Raw genomic sequence first — 23,527 nt, forward strand, 5'->3', positions numbered from 1 at the left:
TCCTGCGTGGCCGGGGCGGGGTGGGGGCAACGCTTTCACGGTTGCCTCAGCGGCTGGGCGGCCGCCTAAATCCCTACGTCTGACCAACAGTTGCCAGATTCCAAAAGCAGTCTTTGAAGTCTTTGTTAGTGTTCGGGTGTTAAGTCTTCCTTTCATCCTTTTCTTACCCCTTCCTTCCCTACGTAGCCCATTCAGTAACTTACCCATCCCGCCATACCTTTCGGAACCTTTGTGATACCGGAACCTTTTGCTGTACTGCGCTAGCGCCCGGAGGACGGCTTTGGTGAAGAACTATGAGCTCTCTGCGGAGGTTTCGTCGACTCAGTTCCGGCGGGAGAACGCGGCAGTGAGGTCTCCGTCTTCGGCTCCAGATATGCACCGACAGAATTTTCGACCCCCTACCCCTCCTTACCCCGGCCCCGGTGTAGGAGGTTGGGGTAGCGGGAGCACCTTCCGGGGTACCCCGGGCGGGGGCGGACCGCGGCCGCCCTCCCCTCGGGACGGGTACGGGAGTCCGCATCACACGCCGCCGTACGGGCCCCGGGCTAGGCCCTACGGGAGCAGCCACTCTCCGCGCCACGGCGGCAGCTTCCCGGGGGGCCGGTTCGGGTCCCCGTCCCCTGGCGGCTACCCTGGCTCCTACTCCAGGTCCCCCGCGGGGTCCCAGCAGCAATTCGGCTACTCCCCAGGGCAGCAGCAGACCCACCCCCAGGTAATAATAGCCAACGTTTGCCGAGCTCGTACCGTATAGCAGGCACGGTAGTAATAATCCCTTTACATGGATTATTTTGTTGAATCTTCTGTAAGGTGAGGGACTGTTTTAGCCCCACTCTGCAAATGAGTAAATTGAGGCTTGGAGAAGTTAAATAACTTAAGGTTACCCTACCGTTGTGAGAGAGCCAGGTTTTAACCCGTACTTTCTTACTCCAGAGTCCTCAAGCTTTTAAACCAGTGCACTGCTACTCACTCCGTTTCTTCTCCTTTGCTAGTTAGGTCTCAGTAAATTATTCTGAGTAACACCCCTGCCCCCCGTACTGAGGGGGTAGGGAACATGAATGAATTCCCAGGCCTGCACTCTCGTAGGTAAAAGTCAAGTGCCATATTCTTACTGCTGTTACTTTATTTATCTTCTTTTCGAATTATATTGGTTTCTGCTCTCCAAGACCTCTTGGGAAAATCGGTAATGGAAAGTAGTCCTGTTTCTCTTAGAGTGGATACTGGAGACAAGAGTATTTGTGTTGTGTCTAGGTAGTCATTCCTGTGGTTTACTACTTGAGTGTACTAATGGTTTTCCAACTTTGTGTATGCTAAACCAATCCCAATTCTCTAACCCCGGAACTAGGTGAAAAGAAAAAAAATGAGATGGAAAGTTCTAGAAATTTTGAAGCGCTTGGGTTTAAAAACAAAAAGGTGTCTCTTCATTTTCCATCAGAAAAACAAATGGAGATTTTGAGAGAAAATTGAAACAGTTTCTCATTTCATCACCACTTGGTAGATCTGTGAAATTATTACATTAGAAACTCAAAATTATTTGACATGACTGTGGGTGTGGAATTAATCAGCGTACCAAACAACCCTAAATTTAAGGAACCGCGGTCTTTGCAATAGAACATACTTGAGTGCAAGTCACAGCTTTTAACTAGCAACATGATCCTCTTGAGCCTTTAGCTTTTAAGGAAAAAGTACCAAGTATCTACTAAATGTTTTTTGGTTTTTTTTTTAACCGATTGGTTTTTTTTCTAAAGGGTTCTCCAAGGACATCTACACCATTTGGATCAGGGCGTGGTAGAGAAAAAAGAATGTCTAATGAGGTGGAAAGTTATTTCAAGCCTTCAATGCTTGAAGACCCTTGGGCTGACCTAGAACCAGTTTCTGTAGTGGATATAAGCCAACAGTACAACAGTGCTCAAACTTTCACAGGCAAAAAAGGAAGATATTTTTGTTAACATTTCTGAAATTCAACTGGAAGCTTCATGTGTCAGGAACAACTTGGACAAACTTTTACTTGTATAATTAAGTTGAACCCTTAGAGGATTACTTTGAATAATTAGTATTTTTCGTTATTCAACCGTTGGTATTAGAGAAGACATGGTAGGGTAATTTGCATTATTTAGCTCTCTGGAAGTGCCTACTACATTTTGGAAGATTTACTGATTCCATATATTTAACTCTCCTGGATATATAATGGACATTCGTTTTGGGTTTTTTTTAATGTTTTTCTAACATTTTAAAATAAAACATTTTGTCTTTCTAGCTATATTGTGGTTTGTTATATGCTAAATAGTTACTAGAATAGTACTCTAAGTATTTAGTTAGAATTCATAGGTAACTATGAAACTGCTTTTGAAATAAAATAGATGAACCATTCTTTGAGCAGTAAACAGCTCTGTATTTGTTCATAGGGAGAGAGGGTAAATGAAGAAAACTTTGGAAAAGTCTATCCCAACATTCATATTTATTATAACAGTTCTACATGCATATTTTATTCAGTGCTTTCGTAAAAATGCATTGAAACTGGATTGGAAGTGACAGAAACATACTTTGTGAAAAAGAGTAATTATATATGCATTTAACTGGAAAGTACAGTGATAGACCTATGTCCGGGTATAGCTAGATTAAGGTATTCTGAGTTAGAATTTTTCTGTTCTATATTTCTCAGTATCATGAAGTCATTTTCTCCCAAGACCAAGGAAAATAACAGCAATCTCAAATTCACATCCATTGCAAAGAGAACATATCCCTACTCAGTTAATCTCAGGGAAGACAGATTGGCTGTGCTGGGATCATGTTTCTATATCCCTGAACCAATACTGACCAAGGGAGTGAGGCCTAATTAGCTTGAATCATAGACCCACTCCTGTGATGAGATAGGCCATGTGGTTTTCAGCCCTAGTAGGCCTACCCAGAGTGAATAATTGGTTTTCCAAAGGAAGGAATGCTCTGTATATGTATCTACATAAATGGAGAGAAAAATACTAAGGAATGTTTTTCCACCAACATTTTAAACAAAATCAAGTCTTAAGAGGTTTTGAGTCTTCATATGATGAAGGTAGAACTAGCTAAGTTTTTGTTTTAACATTCCCATTATCTAAAAATGAAGTGGTCAGACAACCCCTATTTGAACCACACCAAGTTCTATGTATCCATTAGTCTTGTACAGAAGAAAATAAGGGGGAAGAATTTTAAAAGAACTAAGGTCCTGTGAGAGCCAAGACTTCAGAAATTCTGTTTATATCTATTAGCTGGATGAGTTATTTAACTTCTCTGTGCCTCAGTTTTCTCATTGTAAATTGAGGAAATTAATAGTACCCATGCCATAGAAGGATTGTGTTTTGAGTACTAAATGGGTTTATATATGTGAAACTCTTAGACCAGGACCTGGCATATAGTAAGCTCTCAATAAATGGCAGCAGTTACTTTCTGTTTCATTCATCCCTTTATCCTTAGCTCTACCTCTTAGAATACTGTGTCTGGAAAATAGTAGATGCTAAATAAATATTTGATTATAAATGCAGAAATTTTGATTTTAATTACTACATTGCTTTGTATACTCGTCTGTACATAGAGACACTAGTAATTTTTTTCCTAGTAATTTAATGTAAATCTATCCTTATTCCCTAACATCTAGTCTCTGCATGTTTTCAGGCACAATGTATGATCAGAATTACAGCAAGTTGATTATTTTTGTAAATACCTTTTATTGAACTTCGTAAGAAATGTCTTTAGGAAATAGGAATTATTATTAAACTGTCTCTTAAACACCATTGCGGGGAATGGATGTGGCTCAAGTGGTTGAGTGCCTGCTTCCCACTTGGGAGGTCCCAGTTTCAGTTCCCTATGTCTCCTAAAAGCAAACAAAAGAAAAAAAAAAGAAAAACTCAACTCGGGGAGCCAATGTGGTTCAGTGATTGATCGCCAGCTTCCCACATCCCACAAATGAGGTCCAAGGTTCAATCCCCAGCCCTGCTACCACCTCAAAAAAAAAAAAAAAAATTGCGTTATTGGCAAAGATAAGAAAGGATTTTGTGCCAATATGTTCAGATTTGGAAGACAAATTGTAACCTAATGGCTTATGTGCATTTTATCTCATTGTACTTTATAATGTTAAAAAAAAACAAATATAAAATTTCTTTATTGCTGAGTTACCAGCATCTACCTCCAGAGATTGAGCCTTTACTTTTTATTTTTTACTTTTTTTATATATGTATTTTTTTAAATTTATGTATTTCCCCTTCCATACCTTCCCCCCCACCCCCAGTTGTGTGCTCTCTGTGTCCATTCACTGTGTGTTCTTCTGTGTCCACTTGTATTCTTGTCAGCGGCACCAGGAATCTGTGTTTCTTTCTGTTGTGTCATCTTGCTGTGTCAGCTCTCCGTGTGTGCAGCACCATTCCTGGGCAGGCTGCACTTTCTTCGCGCAGGGCAGCTCTCCTTACAGGGCGCACTCCTTGCGCGTGGGCTCCCCTACATGGGGAACACCCCTGCCTGGCACGGCACTCCTTGCGTGTGTCAGCACTGCGCATGGGCCAACTCATCACCCGGGTCAGGAGGCCCTGGGTTTGAACCTTGGACCTCCCAGGTGGTAGGCAGACACCCTATCCGTTTGGGCCAAGTCCACTTGCCCTTTACTAACTTTTTAAAGAGAAAACAGGAAAAGTTCCTTACTATCATGCTTTAATTGTTCTTGTATTCAGTTATCAGTGCTTTTGTTACTTGGATATTTTGGTTTCCAGTATTTACCTATTTTTGTTTAGGTATGAAGGTAACTGGAGAAAAGAATTGATCATTCCTTAAAATGGAATGTGATGTTTTTTGGTATTCCAGAATACCCATTTTACCTCAATAGGAAGGTTGAATAACTTTTGGAAAAATTTGTAGTTAAGTATGCAACTTAAAAAGTCAGATAATTAAAGAAAAGATCTTCTAATAATAGTATGCTGTTATTAGATAGCATTCAACTTACCAAGGGGTAGGATAACTTTAGGCAAATCCAGATCCAGATCCTTATTTGCACTCTTTGTAAAGTCACTCTACCTTAGAACTTTTTATGATCAAGGAATCCCATGGCAGTTCCCCTTTTCCCTTCTTTCATAATCATCCTTCTAATTTGCAGAAGCAACCTATGACAGATGGTATTTTCCAGAAATAACTGCAACAGTATTTCAGTTCCCACTTATTCCAGAACCTTGCCACTATGCTCATCAAGATGTGGAGTTGTGTCCCTGTGTGGACCTTTCTGACTCATCTAAGGGAACGTGGAGGAAATTAATGTATTTCTGCTATGGGTGAAGTATGGTGTTAGAAATCCGTTATATTGGCCCATATGGAGATGTACAGAATTCACATGTGTTGTCAAGTGAGGAGTTAGAGTGATGACAGTTTTTGATTAATAACCTTGCCTTTTTTATTTCCTGACTATTTCCAAAAAACAATGTTTTCTGAGGGTGAGTCCTATGAAAGCAAAGGAAACATGAGCATAACATGAAGGGAAATACACTTTACTTTTCAGCAACAAACACATGGTAAGGCTCCTAGCCTCACTTATCTTAGAATTAAAATATCCAAGATTGATATAAAAGCATGATGGGAATTGGTGAAAAAGCATGATGGCAGTTGGTGACTCTGTTGCGAAGCAAAGTTAGTATTTCCACCGTTCTCAATGATGAAGAACCTGATGTCTCAATTCCTATCTCAGTAGTATATATATGATTTAAAAGAGGAAGATTTAAAAGTCCAGTGTTTATTTCTGACATGCTAACATTACATTCAAGTTAAAAGAACATATTTCAAAGGTAAGTTCACAGTTTTATTTTTCTCGAGCATTTTTTAGATTCTTAACATCTTCATTAAACTTTGGCAGTACATTACTAAATTCTATAAATTTCACCTTTTTACTTAAGTCTAAGTCAGCTGCTTATTGTCACAACTAATTCTCTACTCTTCATTCTTAACCATGCACTGAAATATATTGTGAACTTGACTAAATAATGTTACCAGTTTGCCTTGTATAAACCATAAACTACTAGTAACTCAATAGCTTCTCCTTTTTGCTTGTAATTTCCAGTTTTATCTAATGTGCTATTATAAAATTCACCATTTTATATACCACCTAAAAAAATGCTGCCAATTAAACTATGATATACCCTCAATTATAAGATACATCCCAATTTCAGAGATGTTAAAATAGACATCTTAGTTTGATGAACTTCCGTAAACAATAGCCTTAAAAGCAGAACATACATTTACGTACAGATATACAAGTACTTGATGTCAAAATGTAGCTTAGGATATAGTGTAGCTTTTTACTTAATGAGGATTAATTCTGCTCATATATTATTTATACATATATTTCTATTCTAATTCTTTAAAGAACATTGCTTTTCAATCATGAGATACAATTTCCAATTAGTGTATAACTAACTTCAAGAAATTTATGCAATTTTCAATTTTTTTCACAAATCAGTTTTATTGATACATATTAATAAAGCATACAGTTCATCCAAAGTGTATAATCAGTGGTATTTGGTATAATCACATTCATCACTTCAATTATTATTAGAGCATTTTCATTATTTCAGTAATAATAAACTGACAAAATTCTTCACCTCTCAGTGGTATTTTTACTTTATTTTATCCTATTTTGCTCCTTAAAAATGTTGCCTCTAAGTGAAAGGATGACAGATAAGTCTTCGTAAAGCCTTTTGGTTAATTTCCCAAGGAACTGAGAATGACTTGATCAAGTAGGTTTTTTAAATTCAGCTAGTATTCAGTTCTTTTCTTTCAGGAAAATTGGAAAGTGGTTTAATTAAATTGATAGCTAAGATGATTAAAGATAATTTGATAATACATCAGTGATTTTTGGCACATCACTTGGAAGGAGTCTAAGAATTGAGTCACAATGCTGTAAAAAAATTATACCTTTCTATTTATATATATGAGAAAAAATAATAAAAATGTCTCATTCTAGCAATTAGCAATATTTATCCATGAATATAGAAAAACATGGCACCTTCCATCTCATTAAAAGAGACATTTCCAATAAAAGTTTTAATTTGTGTTTTTAATAATTATTTGTTAAAATTAGTATATGTTGTTTTTTCCTAAACTCTTGGAGACTTAAATTCAATAGAAATGCTTTTTTAATTGACAGAAATTTTTCTTTCAATTAAATAACTTTATAATAAGTTTTGAAAAACAGTTGTGTGATAGGGTATCAGTAAAAGACTTTCCAGCATTAAAATATATTACATGGGGAAGTATAATAGAAACATGAGTTGGGAATAAAAGAAATAGTAACATTTCCCACTATTTAAAAAGATCTTGTTCAAATATCAAGGTATGATGTTGGATAACAAATTGCAGTGGTATTTATCTTTCTTCCCTAATTAAAAATAATAAACCGTTTTATCTTAAAATATTAGTATTTACAACTTTCTGGAAAGTTTGCAGTCTTTAAAACTTAAAAGATGTTTTTTATCAACTTAAAAATGTGTAAAACAGTACATCAACTTTAAGAATTATTTTAGGGAATTTGTGACCAATTTTAAAGATTAAAAGCAAACAGAGCAAGGAGAAAGGCATATAGTAAGCTATGAATCCAAAACAGGTCAAGAAAGGAAGAAAAAAGTAAAGATAAAAATTGCAGCATAATTCCAAATATTTCAATAATCACAAGAAAGTGAAACTTCCTTTTAAAAGTCATTATCAGATCACATTAGAAAAATGAAATCTATTTGCTTACTTCCAAAAGACACTTCTAAAATAAAAATAAAGAGCTATGAAAAGATTCAAACTCACCATTACAGTAGGGATTTTAGTACATTTCTATCAAACAGATACATGAAGCAGACAATATAAGGATAGAGAGGATGCGTACACAAAATAGAGAAAATTTATTTTAAAAGAATATATGTGTTTTTTTATAATTAGAGGTTTACAGAAAATTTTTCTTTCAGGTACACAGTATAATTTTTTTTTTTTTCTTTTCCCTTCCCCCCCACCCCCAGTTGTTTGTTCTCTGTGTTTATTTGCTGTGTATTCTTCTTTGTCCACTTCTGTTGTTGTCAGCGGCAGGGGAATCTGTTTCTTTTTGTTGCATCATTTTGTGTCAGCTCTCTCTTGTGTGCAGCGCCATTTCTGGGCAGGCTGAATTTTCTTTCGCACTGAGTGCCTCTCCTTACAGGGTGCACTTCTTGCATGTGGGGCTCCCCTACACGGGGATACCCCTGTGTGGCATGGCACTCTTTGCACACATCAGCAGCAGGTGCAGCAAGATAATGCAACAAAAAGAGACATAGCAGACCAGGGAGCTGAGGTGGTGCAAGAGATTGAGGACCTCTCTCCCACTCTAGAAGGTCCTAGGTCCCAGGATCAGTTCCTGGTGCCACCTAAACATAAGACAAGCAGACATAGAGGAACGCACAGCAAATGGACACAGACAATGGGGACACAGACGGGGGCGAGGGCGGTAAATTTTTTGTTTTTTGAAAAAAAAAGAATGTAATGGGTGGAATAACCAACCAAGTTTTAGAATGATGCAGTGGTGAAATAAGTTATCGCTGTTGCATCACCCTTCAGTTTTCTTATGTTGCACCAACTACTGCATCATCATTCAAGAAGATATGAAAGAAATCTGATATGATCTTTGTCATTGATTTTTAAGCTTTCATTGGACACAGAATTCAGCATTTTTCATTTGCCGTTCATAATGTCAAAGAGGAAATTGACATGTTTCATGATTATTAGATGAATCAGGAGATGAATGTAAGAAAAAGATAGCTTTTCACATGACAATATCCTGGAATCTTCTCAAACTCAAGAATCAGTGTACGAAAGTATATGTGGCTTAACTGATAGCGCATCCGGCTACCAATATAGACCATCCAGGGTTCAATACCCAGAGCCTCCTGACCTGTGTGGTGAGCTGGCCCACATGCACTGCTGCTTTGTGGAAAGAGTGCTGTGCCACACGGGCACACGCAAGGAGTGTCCTGCAAGGAGAGCCGCCCCATGTGAAAAAAGCGCACCCTGCCCAGGAGTGGCACTGCACACATGAAGAGCTGATGCAGCAAGATGATGCAACAAAACAGAGACGCAGTTTCCCAGTGCTGCCTGATAATGCAAGCGGACGCAGAAGAACACAAAGAAAGCAGACAATGGGGGGGGGGGGGGCGGGGAATAAATAAAATATTTTTTTAAAAATCAGTATATAGTATTTTTCTGTGGACAAAAAGGAAATATAGTATTTTCATCAGTCATCCAAAAGGAAGGACTTCATCATACTTTGTGACAAGAACATCTTTTATAATGTCTTACATCAGAATTTACTTGAGTCCTTGTAAGCAAACAGGTGATAAAGCAGGTGTTTTAGTTTGCTATGCGGCCAATGCAAAATACCAGAAATGGGTTGGCTTTTATAAAGGGAATTTATTAGGGTAAAAGCTTACAGTTTTCCAAAGCTGGGAAAATGTCCAAATCAAGGCATCATCAGAGATGCTTTCTCACCAAAGTAGGCTGCTGGCAGATGTTGGATTCTTCCACATGGCAATGCAAAGCAGCATTTTTCCATCTGGGTCTATGCCTTCTCCAGGCTTACTTTCTCCCTGAGCTCAACTGTGGGTGATCAAGCACATGCTGGGCTCTTCTCTTCAGCCTTGAGCTGCTCCATGGACCTAGCCTCTTGGAGACCTCTTTCCATTCCTCTGTGCTCCATTGATTCCAGTCTCCAGGCTACCTCTCAACCTCTCAGAGTTTCTCTCAGTCTTTCAGGGTTTATCTGTCTTCCTGCAGCCCTCTTTCACATGGCAGAGTCAAAATGGCAGCTGCCTTTCTCTGTGTGTTTCTGCTTATATATAAGACCCCAATAAGAAGGTGGAGACGCAACCTTGGCCAGGTCTCCCTAATGTATTCCAGTCAAAGGCCCCAAAGTGATCTAACCAGAAGGTCCCTTAACAGAATCATGCAATCTAAGGGCCCCACACCCACAGGAATGGATTAATTTCAAGAACTTGATCTTTTCTGGGATTCACAAAACTTAAAACTGTCACAGCAGGTTGTGTATTCAAAGGAAACATAAAGATACATGATTCGAGGTGAAAAAATTGCATTGATCATTCTGTTTATAAATCTAAAAGTGGAGATGTTTTGCAATTAAACACAGAAGCTATCCATCCTTTAACAAAAATATATCATCAATTACTTTTTAAAAGTATTATATTTGATGATGCAAGTGCAAGAAAAGCCAGAAGTAATGATAAACTAGTAACTATTAGAAATATATTTGAAACCTGGAAGCAAGATTTACAAGATAGATATATTCTAGATTCATGATAGTCAAAGAGTATCTAGTTCCATTCAAGGGATATTATCTATCTCAGATATATACCTTCAAAACCAGGAAAATATAGAATAAAAATTTGTTTGCTATGTTTACATTCTTATTAAAATTTCTAATAAATTTTATAACAAAAACTAGATAAAATGGACTTCATCAAAATTTGAAACTTCTGTACATCAAATGACACTATGAAGAAAATGAAAAGAAAACCTACAGAATGGGAGAAAATAATTGCTAACTGATGAGGATTTAATATCTAGAACATATGAGGAACTGCTACAACTCAACAACAAAAAGTCCAATTGAAAATTGGCAAAGGCCTTCAATAGATACTTCTCAGAAAAATTAAGTAATGAAAAGGAGCTCAACATCATTGGGATCAGGGAAATGCAAATCAAATCTATAGTGATACCACATAACACCCATTAGGATTGCTATTTAAAAAAGAAGGGAAAATATAAGAGTTGGATAGGATGGGGAGAAATAGGAATCTTATATGTTGTTAGTGGCATTATAAAATGATGCCGCTGCTGTAGAAATCAATTTGGTTGTTCCTATAGCAGCATTATGTACAATAGCTAAAAGGTGGAAGTAACCCAAGTATCCATTGAGAGATAAGTGGATAAACAAAACATGATATTTATAGCCATTCTAATTCAGCCATAAAAGGAATGAAGTTCTGATTATGCTACAAGATGGATGAACCTTGAAGATCTCATTATTGAGTGAAATAAGCCATACACCAAAAGATAAATATTGTATTAGCTCACTTGAATGAAATACCTAGGAGCAGCAAATTTCATAGAAACAGATAATAAATTATAGATTACCAAGGGACAGGAAATGGGAAGAGGGGAGTTATTGCCTAATGAGTGCAGAGTTTCTGTTTGAGGTCAAGTTGGGGTATTGGATATTGGTGATGGTAGCACAATATTGTGAATGTAATATTACTGAATTTTACACTTGAAAGTGATTAAAATGGGAAATTTTGGGTTGTATATATGTTGCTACAGAAAGAATGTTTTTAAAAAACAGTAGATAAAAATACCCCACCCTCAATAGCTAGCAGTAATCTGTAATAAAACTTTTATTTTAAATGTAATATTGCTGGGCACAGGTATAGCTCAAGGGGTTGAGCGCCAGCTTCCCATGTACAAAGTCCTGGGTTCACTCCTGGTACCTCCTGAAAACAAAACAAACAGAGAGAAAACCAACTCTCATTGGGGAGCAGATGTAGCTCAGTGGTTGAGAACCTGCTTCCCATGTCTGAGATCCTGGGTTCAATCCCCAGTATCTCCTAAAAAAATAATATTGCTGTAGGGAAAATTGGAAAGCATTTTTGAAGGACATTTTAAAATATGATTAAATGGGAAAATAGATATGTTCATATATATTTAAAGATAAAATATTATAAATGTGTTATTCTCACTAAATCTGTAAATTCAATCCAATTGCAGTTAAAATCTTGAGATAATTTTTGTGGACCTTGCAAACTGATTCTAGTATTTATATGAAAGAGGAAAGAGGCCAAGGTTAGTCATTAAAAATGTTGAAGAGCAATGTAAGCAGACTTTCTCTACTAGATAAGACAAGTTGTAAAACTAATGACTGGTGATTGGTACAGAAATAGACAAGTAGACCCACGAGACGAAAATAGAGCTCTCCGAAACAGGCTGACATAGATATAGAAACTTTATAGATAGTTAAGATAGCACTTCAAAGCAGTGGGAAAAGGAAGGACTGTTCTATAGGTGGTACTGCTCAACCGTATTTACATACTGAAAAAAACGGGACCCCACCTCACATCATTCAAAAAAGAATTCCAAGTAGAATAAAGGCCAAATCTGAAAATCAAAACTTAAATTTTTAGAGGAAAATATAGTTAACATTTAAAAACTTTATGAGACTAGTTGTAGGTTTTCAGAATAAAGGCAGCCTTTTTTATGACTTTGTAATAGGTAAGGATTTTTTAAATGATGCAAAATGCATAAAATACTGACAGATTTGACTGTTGAAAAGTTTCATGGGAAATGGTTGTGGCTCCAATGATAGAGGGTCTGCCTACCATATGGAGGGTCCAGGGTTCGATACCCAGGGCCTCCTGACCCATGTGGTGAGCTGGCCCATGCGCAGTGCTGCCACACACAGGGAGTGCCATGCCATGCAGGGGTGTCCCCCCGTAAGGGTGCCCCATGCACAAGGAGTGTGCTTCACAGGGAGAGCTGCCCTACATGAAAAAAGCACAGCCCGCCCAGGAGTGGCGCCTCACACACGGAGAGCTAATGCAGCAAGATGAAGCAACAACAAAAAAGCGACAGTTTCCCAGTGCCACGTGGCACGTTTTTTTAGTCCTGCTCTTACCTTGTGTTAAATAACTCTACGCCAATGCCTTGAACTGAATTGTGTCAGTAACACTCTATTGCCTCTGTATACTTTCAAATATACATTCATAAAAATCATTCAACACATATATTGCAAATTTTTAAAGAATATGAAGATATTTAGATTGTTCTCAAGTTCCCTTTCACTTTCTTTTTATTAAGAAAGGTTAGAAAACTGGTCAGAAGAAAAACTTCTCTGACTCCCTTGCACCGTAGGGTTGTGAAAATAAATTCAGTTTTCCTAATTCAATACACCTGCCCAAGATTTTGGATGCATATGTGAGGGAGTGGCCATCTTCAAAGTGGCTTCTGGTGTCACCACTGGTTAGGAAGATTGCGGTTTTCCTGAGAAGACTTCCATTTTCATTTACCAGCTCCCTGGTTGTCTCCGGCTTCTTGAAAATTCCCCAGTTCCCTGGATTCAGCTTCAGATGTCCTTGTCCATCTTCCTTCTGCCTAAATGTTACAGCTGGTGGTTGTGTCTCCAGATCTAGCTGGCCTCTGGGGCAGTAGCCTCTCTTGTGGACCACTTTTATATTGTTGTGAGAGCATTCCACAGGGCCCAGCCTCGAACCTAAATGTCTGTATTAAATCCCTTTCCACTTAATACGTAGGATAAATTTTGTTTCCTACCGTGGGTCCTAATTGATTAAATATATCATACAACCCATAGTAAAAGTTAACTGTTATCTGGAAATCCCTCTTGATTAGTTTATTGTAATGGAAAATGAGAGTTGGTTAGAGGAAAACAGGGATGTCCTGAGAAACGGAAATTGTTAAATATAGACAACAACTTTTTTTTTTTTTTAGATTTATTTTTATTTATTTAATTCCCCTCCCCTCCCCCGGTTTTCTGTTTTCTGTTTTCTGTGTCTTTTTGCTGCGTCTTGTTTCTTTGTCCGCTTCTGTTGTCGTCAGCGGCACAGGAAGTGTGGGCGGCGCCATTCCTGGGCAGGCTGCTCCCTCCTTCGCGCTGGGCGGCTTTCCTTATGGGTGCACTCCTTGCGCGTGGGGCTCCCCTACGCGGGGGACACCCCTGCGTGGCAGGGCACTCCTTGCGCGCATCAGCACTGCGCATGGGCCAGCTCCACACGGGTCAAGGAGGCCCGGGGCTTGAACCGCGGACCTCCCATATGGTAGACGGACGCCCTAACCACTGGGCCAAGTCCGTTTCCCTAGACAACTTCTTATTACATCGGCACACATCTTCAATGAAAGTCTGGACTACATAGATAATATAAATCCTGATAGGTTACTTGATTTTTGATACTTGAGTCTCCTTAAAGAAAAAGCATCAAAATCCAATACTTATCAGGCCAATATTTTAGGAAGGAGTCAAAGGAAACTGTCAGTTCTTTGATACATATATTTGGGTTTATGAATCCAGAACTCAAATCTCATTCCTCCATATTTACTTTGTCTCCATTTAGGGTACACTTTCACCATGGAAGTATCAGCATGGTTTTGTTTCTTTTATCAAATGGCCCTTAACCCTATTAGATCTGTAATTTGATGACACGAAAAGAAAAACATTTATATTACATTTCTCTTTGATCTTTTAAGTTGTTACTAAAGTCAGAATCCCTAATGCTTCCTGTAGAGCATGTTATCAAAGTGTTTCCAGCTTCAGCTACCAGAGAAGAAAGAGAGGAATTTCTCTTGCCATCTTTTTCTAGTTGCTTTTACATGTAAAAGAAGCTGAAAATTTAGTCACTTTTTAAGTTTGTACTAACATAAAGCTTTGTACTAAGCAAAAGCTTAGCATTGCTAGATTTTCCATTTTTCAACAGACTCCCAGAAATCTGGACTTTTTAATTCATACTCTCCCAGTTTTAAAGTAATTTTTAAAATGTTTAAGCACTGTGAGTCAAACCAAAATACCTATAAGCTAAACTCCAACTCCGGGTCACCAGTTTACAACCTCTGTTCTGAGTAATTGGTAAAGAACTGCAAATATGTTGTCCCACAATTAATTTTTTTTTCTTAATCAACTTGATGGGCCAGGGATCTTTGTGGAAACAAGTGGATTTTTAACTTAGGGGAGGGTAGGAACAGGACCTATTCAGTAACCTTCTTATATTTCTCATAATAGATATAAAGGAATTCTCATTGTTAGTTGACATTCTACATGTTAGGACTGATTGTGTAGATCAACAAAGTTATTGGGAATGGATGATCATGATGATTTTTTCTTAAATGTAATTAACATCACTGCGTGAGCCCAGAAAATACATTTTGAGACTCCTGCTGAAGGACAATATTGTATTATGAATTATGAATTTAAGACAATGACACATTTCATCACAAATGTTGGTATTATGCTGTAATAATTTCAAATTCATAAGCCTAGAAATTGAGTTGGACCAGAAATTCAAAACTCTAGGGAAAAGATGCTAGAATAAAAATAGTTTGTACATTGCTGGATTTTTAAAAATCAAGAGCCACATATTTTCATGACTTTTAGTCTTTCATGAAAAATTCTGTATACTGTCATAGGTTAATCACCACTTTCAGCTATTTGATGTTAACTTAAAAAGAAAAACTTTAGGATTTCAGTTTATAACTTGAACCGATAAAGGCAACTTACAAGAAAAATTGAAAATAACTTTCAATTGTTTTTGGTTTATCATTTTTTTCTTTATCATAGACAGTCCTTAAGACAGCAGCAATTCTGGTGGTTTTTTGTTGTTGTTGTTGTTTTGTTTTTTTTTTTTGCTTTTTCCAAAGATATAAATGTGGAGAGCAGAAGTGAAGACCTCTTGTAATTCTAATCCAGCTAACAGATTTGTCTACATCTTTCTAAAGATTTTATATGTGTAAACATATAAAATTATTGTTTAAATGGTATCATCCTAGATATACCATTTTGTATTACCTACTACAGTTAGCAATTTTTGTACTAGCCAAGATTCAGAAGACCCATCCAATTCGAATCGATTCATACCATACTTTATTGAAAAATTCCAGGGCCTGACAGAATATAGGACCTTAAAAAATGCCATCAGGTCTTGTTTTGCTTTTTTTTTTTTTTTCAATTCTTGTTTATTGTGCTGCCTTGGTTCCATTTTCCAGCAGACACTTGCCTCATTATGACAATAAAATTGATACAACTCTTAGTAAACACAGTGGGAAGGAGAAATTCTGGCTTCTTAACAATTTCACAGAACCTTGGAATTCAGTCTTGCTGACTCTGATTATATCATATGGCCATCCCTGAATCTGTAATTGTGACTAGGAAGGTGCAGCAGTGATCATTGGGTCAAGATTGGGTCACTTGCTATCCATAGAGGCAGAGTGGAATTACTGCCACTCAGAATCCCAAAGACTGAGAAGTGGGGGAGAGGAGTGCATAGTTTACCCATAAAAAGCAGGATGTTGACAGAGGTGAAATGAATGCTAGGTAAGAAAAGACATTCTACCTCCTTGTAACCCAGCTTCCAGGTACAGATCTCTGTACATATACTGTTTTTTTTGTGGGTTTTTGTTTTTCAGTTTTTACTTTTTATTTTGAATAATTTTAGATTACAGAAAAGTTGAAGATGTTCCAGAGTTCCCATATAGCCTACACACAACTTTTCCTATTGAAAACGTTTTAAATAACCACAGTACATTTGTCAAAACCAAGAACACCAACAAAAACTAAACTAAAACTAAAATAAAAATTTTATTCAGATTTCATCAGTTTTCCAATCATCATTTTTTATGTTATAGGATCCAATTCTGGATTCCACAGTGATCTAGCATGTATGTTCTTTTAAAAATAGTCACACCTGATTCAATGTAACTATCTAACATAGGACAAAACACACCTTCCCAGAGGGAAACAACCCTAGGTTTCATTGTCTTATTCATTCAGATTGAAATCTAAAAAGCTCTGGATGATCGTGTTTTTCTTTTCAGATCGAGCTATAACTCTTCATAGCAAACTATGGCTACATTACACACACAACCTATTCTACCCTACTCAATAAGCAGTGGTAGAAAGAAAACAGGATAACTACAATTGAAAAAAAAGAAAGAAGCTCTTATTAGAATGGGAGAGAAATGAAAATATACAGTGGTCACTGGTTGAAACTGTATATGTATTCCATACCCCACTTGATAGGAATATCAAAGATTCCTTATGTTGGCAGAAAAGTGAGTTTTCCGTTCTGCCAATCTTGCAGCTTCTGGCTCTACTCGTGAGGAGCTCTCCTTTGTTGTCTCATATGGCCATATCTGAGATAGGCACTGGAGAGGCTTTTACCTTCAGGTGGCTGCCCCTCTTTAGCAACCTGATTATTGCTCTTATGAAATGTTTTGTCTTTATGGGACTGATTGACTTAACTTTGTTCCATTTTACTCTCACTTTAGGTGCTGTTATACTTCTATTTCTGGTGATAACTTTCCTAATACTCCCTTCACATTTTAACATAACACACATACATATATATACTCAGTATTTCTTCATTAAATAGTGAGTCTGGTCGATATGTCAGGAATAGTTCTAGATGCTGGAAGGAGAGAACAACAAAAACACCTCTAGGGCCTCATGGAGCTTAAGTGGGAAAACGAAAAACAAAAAAAAACTCATGATGCAGGAGAGAGAGGGGAGCTGGAGGGATCACCTTGCTTGGTGAGAGGGGATTTGCTAGAAGTCCAATTTATCCATAGTAGTAGGGTAAGGCAGTTGTATTAATCAGGCAAAGGGGTGCTGATGCAAAATACCAGAAATCGGCTGGCTTTTATAAAGGATATTTATTTGGGGTAGGAGCTTACAGATACCAGGCCATAAGCATGTTACTTCCCTCACCAAAGTCTACTTTCACATGTTGGAGTGAGATGGTTGCCAACGTCTTCGAGAGTTCAGGCTTCCTGGGTTCCTCTCTTCCAGGGTCTTGCTTCACTCTGGGTTCAGGGTTCCTCTCTTCCTGGGGCTCCAGCTTAAGACTTCAGCTTCAAACTCCAACATCAAAAACCCTCTACTCTGTCCTTTGCCATGCCTTTTATCTGTGAATCCCCACCCCTTGGTGGGTGGGACTCAATGCCCTAATCATAGTTTAATCATGCCCAGGTACAGATCAGATTACAAACATAATCCAATATATATTTTTAGAGTTCATAACCATATCAAACTGCTACAGTAGTGAAATGGGTATGGTTGCAGAAAGCAGAGGTCATGTCGTGGGATTTCTTCTTTATTTCTATCTCAGGGAAATAGAAAGCAAGTTCATCAACTGAAAGTGAAGATGGGGGAGGAAGTATTGGAGGTCTAAGGAGAAGGTATTTTAGGTACCACTAAGAAAACAAAAACTGACAAAACTATAACATGCTGTAGTGCCATTTCAGAGACATTAAGTATAAAAAAACTTATGTTTAGAATTAGTGGAATATGGTAGGATAAATGCTGGGCAGCCTTAAGGGTCCACATGAGGTTAGTGATGACAAAGTTAAACTGAAACCAAACAGCAGGGTTGAGTGTTTTTCCAGCAATCCTCTGCTGCATGTTATAGAGTTTGGGGAGTTTGGGTCTAAAAAAGTTTTAGTTTTGTCAAGTGAGTACAGAAAAGGGAGAAAGCAGCAAAAACAGTTGAAGATGCATAAAAAGAAGGGAGTGATTTTGATGAGAAGGGTAGCTGGAGTCAAAGCATTAAGGGAAATGAGCTGAAAACAAAGGAAGGGGTTTTCAGAGAGTAGCATGCTTGATATTGAGTTGGGGGTGGGGAGGCTGGATTTATGTGGTTGGTGTTGATAAGGTCCAGGTTATGAGTAACAGAAATGAGATGGAAGGTAAGATTACTGGAGAAGTGGTCAAGGAACTAAGAACTCAAGCTTTTAAGGATCATCTACATGGATGTTGAAATCAAGACAGAAATAGGAGTGATAGTGAGGCAGAAATTAAATCTTCAAAGAATGGCCTTCTGGGGAAAGGGTTAGAGGAGGACAGGTAGGAAGGGTTGATAGCAGTAAATGACTGCTACAAAGGAGTGAGTGATATAGTCTGATGACATGAGATTCATGAGCTTTTTTTTTTTTTTTTGGAAGGGAACAAGAATGATCTGCAAATGAAAATGGGGATCAAGCAGGGCACCTAACAAAACTTAAAGCCTAGTGGAAGAAGGGAGAGAAAATAGCCACCACCTGAGAAGTCTCAGGGAAAATCCAGGTTTTCAGTGAAAGCAAGGTCAAGGTAACATTTAAAAAGTGTCTGTATAATTCTCCCAAATGAAAGTATACCTGAACACCCTGATTAAAGTATTCTGAGTTCAAAATTATTTTCCCTTAGGCTTTGCAAACACTTTTCGCATGCAGTGTTAACGGTAAGGAGTGTGATTTTCCTTTGTAGACCATCTGATTTTGTTATTTATTCAATATAAATAAAGCTAAAGCTCCAGTTAAATTAAAAATTCTAAAATGTTTATGAATCTTTTAACATATATCTTGCTTAGCATTCCATGGACCACTTCAATTAGATGATGCATATGTCTTTCATTGTTGGGAAATTTTCTAATATTTCCTCACATCCATCTATTTTCTGTTCTCTCCTTTTGGAATTCCTAGTAGATGGATAGTGAGATATGTAAGTCTAATCTCCATTTCTCAATTTTCCTCCTATGCTTTTCTTTTAAATCTTCAGTGATGAATTTCAGGAAGGTTATCCCTAGAATGTCTTAGCATGAAATTCAGGCTCACTAATTTGATCTGTTTTTCAGCCCATCCACTTTTTTCATTTGTTTGCAGTCATGTCTTTAACATTCAAGAACTCTGATTTTTATTTATGAGACTTTAAAAAAAAAAGTACTGTAATAATAATTATTGGTGACTCTCCAACATTCCTTCAACCCTGGTCAAAGTTAGTCATGGTAATTCCATTTCTTGTTTCAATATTGACTTGCCAACATGTATGTGGTTACATTCTGGTTAACAAGATATTCTTAAGAGGCAATCCTTGCTCTTGCCAGTTTTGTTAGAATGTGATATTTTTAACTGCTACAACAATCTTGCTATTATGCTGAAGATGAAACCATTACACAGAGAAGGGAAAAACCAAGAGAACTGCAAATAAGTAGGCCTGGATATACCATTTCTGAAGCCCAATCTTTTCTAACTTTATGAGAAAATAAATTGCCCTATTGCTTATGAAAGTTTGAGCCAGGTTTTCTGTTATTTGCAGTCAAAGCAAATAGCCTACTACAGAACTTAATTAAAAGAATTGGGGTACTTCAAATAGCAAATTCTATAATGTGGAAAAAAATCTATTGTCTTCTACAAGCTTTACCATAAGTTCTTTTCTAATCTGCTGAGAATTTCCATCATAAATAGCTATTAAATTTTATAAATATTTTCTGCATTTATTGAGATGATCATGTTTTTCCCCTTTGTGAATGTAGTAAATCACATAGATTTCTGAATGTTAACCCAAACTTGCATTTCTGGAATAAACGCCACTTGGTCATAATGCTCACTTTTTTTTTTTTCCAATCTCTAGATTTGCTATTATTTTGTTAAGAATGTTAGTGAAATTGTGAGAGATACTGATTTGTGCTTTTCTTGTAAAGTCCATGCAGGTTTGGTGTCAGGTTTTGTTGAACTCATAAAATGGGTTGGAATGTGTTCCTTCTTTAATTTCTAAGTTTTTGTAAAATTACTTTTTCCTTAAGTATTTGGAAGAATTTATCAGCACAGCCTTCTGAGCCTGAAGTTTTGTGTGTTTTGGTTTTTGTGGGAAGATTTTAAATTATTTTCTTTAAAAGATCTAAGACTATTCATTTTATGTCAATTTTAAATTGTACTAATCTAATCCATCCAATTTATTTTATTGTTACAAAGTTGTTCATAAGCATCTGTACCATTTGATTCTATTGATAAGAACAGGCAAAAGTAATCAAAGGTGACAGAAGTCTAGAATAGTGGTTCCTTCTGGGAATAATGATTGGGAAGAAGCATGAGAGAACCTTCTGGGATGCTGAAGATGTTCTACATTTTGATCTAGGTGGTGGCTACATGGGTGGAAACACATATGAAAATATTAAGTACATTTACTATTACTTAAATGTATATGTTACAAAAGATTAAAAAATAAATTAAAAATCAAGCCTAACACATGTTTCTGATGCCAGGGCTGAAAATTCTGAGTTCAAAAGTGGCTTGAGAGAGCTGATTTGAACACCGGATGGAGATTAAATTTTCAATTTGAATAGTTCCAATGCTAGCAAATTTATACTATCTCCTTACAGCAAGCAAAATAGGTTTACATTATCTTTCCAATGGGATACAGATAAATCATGTGAAATTAAACTCTACTTAGTGTTAAAATTAAGAGACTAGATGAACTACATATGCTGTAGACAGTTCTCTATTAATCAAATATTTAAGACAGAACTAAACAGAAAACAGTTCAAATTTTTACATTTTACAAACAGCCTCAAGGACAAATATTGTGTCTTGTTGGCTGAAGGTGATACTTTCAACTTAAAAATTATTTTATTACAAAAATAGTTATTTTAATTGAAATAAAAAAATAGCATCAAGAACAAATTCCCCTTCACCACTCCCACCCAATCTCTCTCAGTAACAACAGCAAACATTCATGAAGAACTTAAGTACTAAGTACTAGTAAATACTTAATCCCCAAATCAAACCTTTAGGTATGTCTTCATTTCACAAATGGGAAAAAAAAACAACTGAGAGAGGTACTGAAATTTGTCTAAGGTCAGAAAGATTAATAAATGATAAAGCCAGGTTTTGATTCTGCTTCATAGTCCTGCTTTGTAAACCACTATGCTATAAAATAACCCATAACCACTGTTTCAAAAACTTTTTCTATACACTGTACCATAGACTTATTTCTTTAATCTAATGCAGGCATTTGATTCAATGACTTTTATATTTCAACTTGCTTTTTCTTCTCAATAATATACTGTGGACATCTTCCAATGTCAGTAGAAACATACAGATATTCTATAATATTTACCTATTCTATAGATGAATATTCAAGGTATTTACATTTTTTCTTTAAAAATAATGACACATATATTTATATGGGTTTATATCTGAACAGTTTCCAAGAAGTGGGCCAAAGTACATTCCTCCTCAGTATTTTCAGTTTTGCCATTCAGACCTATAAAAATTTATAACCTTTTAAAAATTTGCCTTTACTTGAATTTTGTTTTTGCCTTGTGTTATCCATAAGGAATCTTTTTTTAAGAGTCATTCAAAAGGATGAGACAAAGGTAGCTGTCTCATAGAAAATATATCTTAGATATTTTTTAGTGAGAAAAATGATTCCATTTCTTTACAACAAAAAAATCTTATGTTTATATTCACAGGAATTACTGTTGTTACATGTACACATACATAGTACCTATCATCTGTAAGTCTATCTATATATGTAACAAGTTAGAAAAAGTTGGGAGGATATCTACTAGGATGTCACAAGTGATAATTTATTATGAGGGGGAAAGGGTGTTGCTGAAAGAGGAAAATAATTTTTTACTTTATTACACTATTACATGAAGATATTTAGTAATGATGATAAATACTTTTGTAACCAAATCACAGATCAAGAGAAAGAACTTTGCCAGCTACCTCAGAAACCTCCTATACATTCCCAGTCCCAAACACAATCCCTTCACAAGGAATTTTAACATCTGTAGAAAAAGTCCAAATTCTTCTTTTTCAATATTATCTTATTCTTGGTCCTGTCTTCTTACATATAAATGTTTCTAGCCACTTGCTCAAAACTATTAATTCTAATAATTTTACTTTAGACTCTCTTGGGTATTTTACAAAGACACTTACACAGCCTGCCATTAATAAGAAAATTTTCTAAGTTTCCATACCTTATATTTTTCATTCCTCATCCTTCCTTCCTCCTTCTCCCCCTCTATTTTAAACTATGAAGCGAAGACCTGCCACATAATGTTAAATACCAAGCAGTAACATAATGGGCATCCTTGTCCATTACCAATTTTAAAAAGACTGTGTCTAACATTCCACCCCAAGTATGTTTGGGGAATTAAGTTTTGGAAATAATTAAAATAGTTACATAACAAAACTGAAACATCATTATTTCTTACATGGGTCTAAAATGAATTGTACCACAAAAAGGTGGGGGGGGGGGAGAAGAAGGGTTAGAAGAAAGAAAAAGTATGCAAGTTTCATTTTATATAGGAGATAAGCTATAGCAACTTTTATTCTTTGTTATTAATTCAAGAAATATACTGAAAGTCTTTGACATTTTTAAAGCTTAATTGAAAATATACACTTTACAAATCAATAGAAAGCCCCAAAATACTAATGAAAGAAAGAAAAAATCACTTCAGCAAAAAATTAAAAACAAAAAAACAAGGTAGCATTAAAACAAAAACCAAGCAAGCAGAGAGCATAAAGCATAAGCATTTGTCTTAGTTTTCTAAGGCAAAAAGGATTACACATGTAAGGAAGAATACATTATAGCAAAAGACCTTATTTTACATTTCTCGCTCATTGAGAAATAAATTAGGATATAGAGAATCTCACCAGTTTTAAATTAATAATAATATTGACTTAATGGGTATATGAGAAATTATACCAAAGAACATATCCTTCCTATCACCTAGGAAATATTTATTAAATTTTACTTATCAGGCTAAAAAGGAATCCTTAATAAATTCCCCAAAACAGAAATATTAAAGCCCTCATATGCTGACCATAATAGAACTAGAAATTAACAAAAACTACACCAAAAAATAAAATATATCCAACCACCTGATAATTGAATAACCCTTGTATTAAGGAAGCAATCCTTGCAACTACCAAATATTTAGAAAACAATAATGAAAACAACAGT

General features: G+C 36.4%; 1 protein-coding gene across 1 annotated transcript; it reads left to right on the top strand.

The window, feature by feature from the left end:
• Nucleotides 1-92: 92 nt before the first annotated feature.
• On the top strand, nt 93-2,253 carry MPLKIP (M-phase specific PLK1 interacting protein). Its single transcript, XM_004462566.5, has 2 exons — nt 93-712; nt 1,746-2,253. The coding sequence occupies exons 1-2, from the start codon at nt 374-376 to the stop codon at nt 1,944-1,946; spliced, it is 540 nt and encodes a 179-aa protein (XP_004462623.1). The 5' UTR covers nt 93-373; the 3' UTR covers nt 1,947-2,253.
• Nucleotides 2,254-23,527: the final 21,274 nt, after the last annotated feature.

The sequence above is a fragment of the Dasypus novemcinctus genome, chromosome 5, assembly GCF_030445035.2.
Source record: "Dasypus novemcinctus isolate mDasNov1 chromosome 5, mDasNov1.1.hap2, whole genome shotgun sequence".
In the NCBI taxonomy this organism is placed as follows: domain Eukaryota; kingdom Metazoa; phylum Chordata; class Mammalia; order Cingulata; family Dasypodidae; genus Dasypus; species Dasypus novemcinctus.